Here is a 7,586-nt window from a genome sequence, read left to right on the forward strand (position 1 = left end):
AATTCATTGGAAAAAAATCATAAGAAAATTAACATTTATTTTTTTTTTGCATATTTTCATACAGATTTAAAACTCGAGGTTTCTTGAGAAAAAAAAAAACAAATAAAAAACGTAGATAAGTTTTCCATCAATTTATTTGGTTGCAGATAAGGTTGCAAAGTTCTAAGTATTATTATAAATAATAATAATAAAGTAAAAAATATTTTAATATCATAGAAGACTAATACTTATGAAAATAATCGATATTAAATATTACCCAAAATTTACTTGAATCACTTGTAATAAATTAAATTGTGAAAAGCATCACATTTGATTTATACATTGTAAGCTTATTTATTTTGGACCCCCCAACATTTTTCCCAAGCTGTGGCATGCATGGATTGAGTTGCAACTGACACCACCTATCTTCTGTGGCAAATTGCTGACTCTTGAAAATTGAAGAGGAAATCTGAAGTGAAACAATTGTGTGATGAAAGTTGAACTTCTTGTGCAAAAGGGATGTTCATCCTGTATCCAACAAATGCTCCTATGTATGAAACCTCATGCCATTGTTCTTATCCAACCAAGCAACCGAAGCAGCATGGCATCCAACACAGGTGACTTTTTCTCCAGCCCTATTTAAAAGAACAAGAAAATAACATCATGATAAGAAAACTGAAATTATATGTCCATCAATCTTGTTGGAGATCTTACATCGGCTAGAGATTAAAGCACTTCATAATATATAACTAGATGCAAATCTCATCTCATAAACCGATTTTGAGGTTAAGTTAGACTTAAAGTCCCTTCTTAATAAATCTCAGTGTTACATGCCATGAGACATTCAATTTCTGATTATGTCTATTTTAAAATTTTGCAGTTAACAGGAAAAACACATGTTCAATACCATTGGTATTGTCCATGTTGTTCTCTAATTAGAATCAAAATTTCACCTCAGCAATATGCACTGATATTTAATAGAATCCTTCATTATGCTACAGCAGTGACTCTAAATATGAGTAGAAAACAGTACCAACAGTGCCTCTTATAGAAACAACAACTTTGTGCATTTGAAGGAATGCTTACAAATGTTTGCTATTACCATTTGAGGAACAACACAATAGCATTCCTTCACATTATGTGTAAAGGGTAAGCAAAAATTTGGAAATGGTTAACACTTTTGCATTTGAAGCATTATGTAAGGGTTTGCCAGAATTTGAAGGACCGTTTGCTATTATTGGGAAGGAAAATGAATGCTCTATCTTACCAATATCTGCAGCTACTCTATGAGCACACATAACTCCGGAGAAAGCTACAGCAATAACACCTTGTCCAGGGAAGCAGCTATCACCAACACAGTAAAGGCCATCTATGCCCTGCAAGTTTTATATGTTTGTGACTTGCTTTAAGCAGTGCATTCTAAAAGCATAGCAGAATATTTTCTATAACTGAACCGGTTATTCAGTTAAGGAAGTAGACCTACTGTGGTATTGAATGGCATTCCCAGTAACCCCTTCGGGGTTCCACGTGGCATTGGACCGTATGTCCCCTTGTCACGAGCTAGGTATCGCCGGTGTGTCTTTGGTGTCCCTACCTACAAGCAAGCTTACAATTTCAGAAAACATACACATAATAAAAAAGGCAAAAGAATTTCTAAGCATTATATAGTTAGTTTCCTCCATCTACAAAGGTACTTCATATGATAACATGATAGGAAGCATAACAAAAAAGAATATGACATTAGAGGACAGCCATATAGAATCACTAAAAAGAAGGAAATAAAGGATTTGCCAACAATTAAAAACACTTCGACAGAAACAGGCATCACTATCCTGAAAGATAACTGGGATTTGGATCTTTTAAAAACAAATGTAGCTATGCAAACATTTATGTTTAATTATCACCTTTAGCATGACAGAATTTAGGTCCACAAGCAATCAAATAGACAACAATTAGTTTTTTTCAAATACAACTAATTGGGGATGAGGTATGAGGTTGTAGTCCACACCTCCATAAAATCGATGGATGATCTAAGACCAGGAAACAATTTATTCTCTAATCTGCTTGTGATTTCATCGGCTATAAGCTGCTTCTTTGCCTCGTATTCTACTCTTGAGAGACCCTAGTACAGAAAACAGTGACATTAGATATTTTAAGACAAAAACAGATTCTGAAGTCATAGAAGCATGCAATATGAAAGTTTTGAACTTTGTTTATCAGTATTGCCTACCTCCCAGTCCTCCATGGAAGAAGTTGTGAATATATGAAGGATATGGTGACCTTCGGGAGCCAATGATGAATCAAGAACAGTTGGTATACTTAAAAAGATACTTCCATATGGCTTCTCCAATTCGGACCAGTTGTTCTAGAGAGCGGCCGATGAAATGCATTAAGCTAATTAATCATTCTAAGCCACAAGGACTATTAAGAAATTTAAGTTGAGCAAACTTCCAACTACCTCAAGGACAAAATGATGACATTCTGTATCTGGTGGTAAAATCTCAGCTTTAACCCCCATGTGAATTGAAAGAAAAGATGGAGCTTTAACATAAACTTTCTGGAAGTTCTCTTCTTCTTTTGGGAGTGGAACACCCTTCAGCAACTTTCCTAAAGATTAACATTATGCAATTAGGGATTAACTAACTAAGAACTAATGAAGGCAGAGAAACATTGCGAAGATTATCATTAAAATATTGACAAAAAAAATTCTTATTTGAATTTGAAACCAACCAAATGTATCCCATCTGGTAGCATTTGATATTATGGTTTTGGCAAAGAACTCTCTCCCATCCGAAAGCCTCACGCCTACCTGCAAAAGGCATAGTACAGTTATTGAAGAAAAAATGCTTCTTTCCACAATGTCATCTTGTTTCTATTTTGATGTCACTTACAGCTTTTCCCTGCTCAATTATAATACCACTGACATTTGCTTTGTAAATTATCTCACTACCCTGATCAGCAAGACCTTTCGCTAAGGACTTTGCAATCCCACCAACACCCCCAAGAGGGTAGTTAATCCCACCAAAGTGTCTGTCACAGAGAACCTGGAGGGAAAAAACAGTCAAGCCATGCAGGAAATGGAGAGCAAGCGAGGCCAAGGTGAACTATATAGTACCGACCACCATACTTGAAATAAGTGCTTTTACTTAATGCCATACAAAAGTTTAATGAACAGAAAGAATGAAAAAGATAAATGAAGAGGTTACCATGCTAGCATTGATCATTGGTGTCTGTATACCGTTGACTGTGCTCACTATAAAACACTGCAAGCATGGATATAAATTACCAATCATGCACCAACAATTGAATAATTAATCAAAGTGTAAATAAGTAATATGACTTCTATCTCACTTTAAAATAGTTTAGAAAATGATACAAAACATGTGGCACAGTTTGTTTACGACTCAAATTTGTATGATGGGACCCATTGTCATTCTTAACACATTCTACAGAATAACACTTCTAGACACATTTTCCTTAATACATTCATGAACCTTCTAATTGAATCAAATAAGTTATCGCATCTACCTCTGCATCTATGAAAGACAACAAGTTTGGATCTTTAATGTACTTCCGAGCTATGGCTCCAGCATTTTGTGGCAAATAATAGGCTGTCAAAAGATACGTCAAAAAGCTAAGTGGTGAAAACAAATGAAAAGACTCATAAAAAGCCCAAATATAGAGGGAGGTGCGGATTCAATTACCCTTATCAGTAGAGTACTGTTATTAGGCAATAGGCATGCAATGCTTACGGGTTAACCTCTACCTCATGAATGTTGTACAAAAGAAAAAAAAAAAAATATATATATATATATATACACACACACACAGACATACATATATATTTATAGACACATATAAACCAAGAATGATCATGGCTGATCACATCCTTAGCAAAATTTAATCAGATGTTCACATGATTGAAATCTTCATATAGAAATTTTCATAAATAAACTAGCACAACTTGGTATTGCAGTAATTGATGCATTTCAAAGATTTGAGCAAATTAATCACAAAGTCTGAGACCCCTTAGGAGTTAGGAGATCAATATAAGTTTTCTAAAATATTTGTTTAATCCAAATTCTCCACCCAACCAAAAGAACAAGACTGTGTACATGAAATGTAATTCTCTAGGTGTAGGATAAAGAATTATTTGTGTAAGGATTTTGCATAAGCATGTCTAACTCGAGTACCGCCCTGATCTTTCATGGTAAGGGTAAAATTTGTTGAGTCAACTAGTTATATGTTGTGGTTGTGGCATTAAGCAACAAACTGCAGATTACATATAGTTGAGTGATGTATTTGTTCACTTTTTCACCCTTTGCTTCCCTCGCCATTTCTTTTAAATCATTAGTTAAAATATAACTCCTCCAATCAATCAAAATACCGAAAAGATAAGCTAAGTGGAACTAAAAAACAATATTACCTTTAGAATTGAAGTTCAGAGTTTTAAATTTGTGGCCTTTCAGTTAAAAATAAACAAGATGAAAGTACCTAGTGTCAAGCATTCCAGGGGCTTCTGAAAAAACTGTCCAAAAAGGTAGAGTGGCTCTTCTAGTGACTTCAATTCCAAGGAATTCAGTGCGTTGAAAATCTAGCCACAACACATTAAAGCTCTTAAAAAAGTGAATTTCAAGGAGAGGCAAAAATGCCTTAAGGGGGCTGCAATCACCTCAATTAAGACAAACCTTCCAGCATTCACTGTAGAATTTACGAATACCCTCCTTTTCATGGGGAAAATAACTGGTCAGTTCATCAATGAATTTATCATATTCTTTGTGCACTCGAACAGAAAGGTTATTTGGTAGATGGAAATGAACGGTTGTTGGATCAGGTACCACTTGCATCTGACAACCGACTGCCTCCAACGCTTGTGTTATCAAATTGAGATTACCCTGCACAAATTTAAGGTACATGGTGTTCATGATCCTAGGAATCACATCATTCAACATAAGAATAATTACCAGTGACCAAATCTACTATTGGCTAACATATTATTAAAAAATGAGCAAACTACACTTATTAGGCGCTTAATTGATCAAAAACCCAGTTTCACATAATTACCCAATCTTAGTAAATAGGTTTATGCCTAACTCAACTTCACAAATTTGTAAAATACACACATAATAATTTGGTTTTATTCCTGGTTAAGGTGAGGTGAATCTCTCCAATTCTTTCTTAATATTAAGCACAGTAACACTGATGGAAACAGAAAATAGTGTGTTTACTAATGAATATGCCTCCAAAACAAAAAATCTGAATGCATTGCAACCAGGGAGAAACAGAAAGTCCCTCTCACAAACAAAACATCCACATTCCTTCAGTGCAACATCATCCACAATTCATCACATCACTAATGAAATTAAAGTAAATCATAACACACAAAAAACAGCATGCACCCAGAACAAAAAAATAACTGACCTTATCACTGAAACCAAACATGACAGAAGAACCCACATCAAAAGTATAGCCATCCCTCTGGTAAAATCCAGAGCTTCCACCAGGAATCACATACTTCTCCAAAACTAAAACTCTGGCACCCTTCACTGCCAACTGTGTCCCTGCAACCAACCCCCCAATCCCAGACCCTATAACAATTGCATCAAACTCTTCACCCTTACCCTTCACTCCTCTCTCTGCCACTTCTTCCACAGTCAGAGTTGACTTTGAGCACACCACGGACACCCTTTTTCTTCTGAGAGCATTGGAGCAAGACCCAGATGGAAATCCACTCCCTGCATGGTTTCCATAGGCAAAAGACTGAAAATTTGGCAGAAAGTTTGAACTTTGAGAAGCAGCCCCTTCTGGGAAATGACGGGGAGTGTGGGAAAAAGGGTATCGAGAAAGAGAGAGGAAAGGGGAAGTGATCATGATTAGAAGGAGTAGAAGGTTGTGGTCTGATGGAAAGTAGAGGTCCGACAAATTAGGATTTACGTTGGCATGGATGTTCGGAGCAATGTTTTGTAATGTTCTTGATGTGTGAGGATTCCACTCACTTGTAAATTTGATTCCTGCCGAACACACACAATGTTTGGTTTGTCATTAGTTTGTCCAAAAACTGACAAATTATTAAATTTAATTAATTAAAATGAGAAAAAATCATTCAATTGTTATAAATATTTAATAAGTGTATGTGCGGATATTAATTATACATTATCACTGTTTATATTTTACATTAATGTTATTAAATTATGTGTAATGGGGCACTTGCTATATTTAATTTATAAATACACAAAGAACTTAAATATTTAATATTGTTTCCTATAATTTATATGTTTTCATTAGGCGTAGAAATATTAATTTATAGTTAGGATTAGCTTATTTATTTGGGTGGTGATTCTTTAACAGTTCAGTTCAATCCAATAAATTATTCTTTTAATTATTATCATTTCTAAGTAATGTTCGTAGTTATAAATTAATTATCTCTTCAATCAAAAGAATAAATGAATGTATTCCCAATTATTGTAATTCTCCCTCATTTTTATTAATATATTTAAAATAAAAAGACAAAAGAGAAATAATATAGTTGTGTATATGATAGTTGTACACCTTATTTTTTATTTTCTTTTGTTACGTATAAATAAGATAATTTTTTACCTAATAACTAAATTATACAATAATTCATTATATACTACTTGATATATCTTTTTAACCTTCAACTTTTCTTGAATATCTTTGATTTTGTTTTTATTCATAACATGATGATTTAAATCAACACTATTGTATTTCTTTTGACTTGTTACGTATAATAAAAGTACAATCTTAACAATACCAAATACTTAGGATTGATTTATTTTTTTATTATAGGGATTCTGTTTTCCAATCATAATTTCAATTTAACACCAAAATATAAAATTTCCTAATTTAGGGAAAACATTTTGAAACTTAATAAAAATTGTTGAGAAAATTATATTGATATGGTAATTAGAAAATTGTTATCCTAAACCCTAAAATATTATCCTAGTCAACAAATATTTTGATTATGCAGCAATATGCGTATTCCCATGTTGATATTTTTCCTTATGTTTATATAATGATTCTTCTTAAAACAATTTAATCAAAAATCTTGAAATTTGAAGATTAAATATGTACTTTTTTTTTTATATGTATTATAATATATGTAGCACATACACTAACACGGACACTGATACGACATGGATACGAAGATACGTTTAATATTTAAAATGTAGGACACGAGGACACGGATCTATATATTATATAAATTTACAATAAAGATTTATGTGCACAGGTATGTTCCAGATTATTTTTTAGAGCAGAAAAATGTTTTTCATGACTGTTTCAAAAGAATTTGTTTCTTATTTTTATAATTATAATAAAAATTTATAACAATAAGTTTGAGTTTCTATAAAATTAATGTATTTTCATTTTTAAAATTGTGTTAGAACCGTACTACAATCCAACAAATACTTTTTGAATTGGACGTTTCACGGATACGTGTTATATGAGTGTCCGACATCGACACACCATTTAAGAGAAATGTTTGAGCTTCATAGATTATAACACAAAATTTATTTTCGTTCCTAATTCAAATTTTAAACTTTATGAGTACTATTTTTAATAATAAAATTATTAAAATGAGTCATTAT

At 32.9% G+C, this 7,586-nt stretch overlaps 1 protein-coding gene across 2 annotated transcripts; it reads right to left on the reverse strand.

The window, feature by feature from the left end:
- Positions 1-227: 227 nt before the first annotated feature.
- LOC137830718 (prolycopene isomerase, chloroplastic) lies at positions 228-6,028 on the reverse strand. Of its 2 annotated transcripts, none has more exons than XM_068638200.1 (13): positions 5,401-6,028; positions 4,668-4,874; positions 4,474-4,573; positions 3,508-3,590; positions 3,186-3,242; positions 2,871-3,023; positions 2,710-2,788; positions 2,438-2,586; positions 2,210-2,344; positions 1,988-2,101; positions 1,463-1,573; positions 1,247-1,355; positions 228-614 (listed from the first exon to the last, which is right to left on the reverse strand). In XM_068638200.1, exons 1-13 carry the CDS (start codon positions 5,848-5,850, stop codon positions 541-543), a joined length of 1,821 nt encoding a protein of 606 aa, XP_068494301.1. In that variant the 5' UTR covers positions 5,851-6,028; the 3' UTR covers positions 228-540. The 2 variants fall into 2 exon arrangements, with proteins under 2 accessions (XP_068494301.1, XP_068494302.1); XM_068638201.1 differs by having other exon boundaries at positions 5,397-5,618.
- Between the last annotated feature and the right edge of the window lie 1,558 nt (positions 6,029-7,586).

Source organism: Phaseolus vulgaris, chromosome 7, assembly GCF_000499845.2.
Source record: "Phaseolus vulgaris cultivar G19833 chromosome 7, P. vulgaris v2.0, whole genome shotgun sequence".
NCBI classification, from domain to species: Eukaryota; Viridiplantae; Streptophyta; class Magnoliopsida; order Fabales; family Fabaceae; genus Phaseolus; species Phaseolus vulgaris.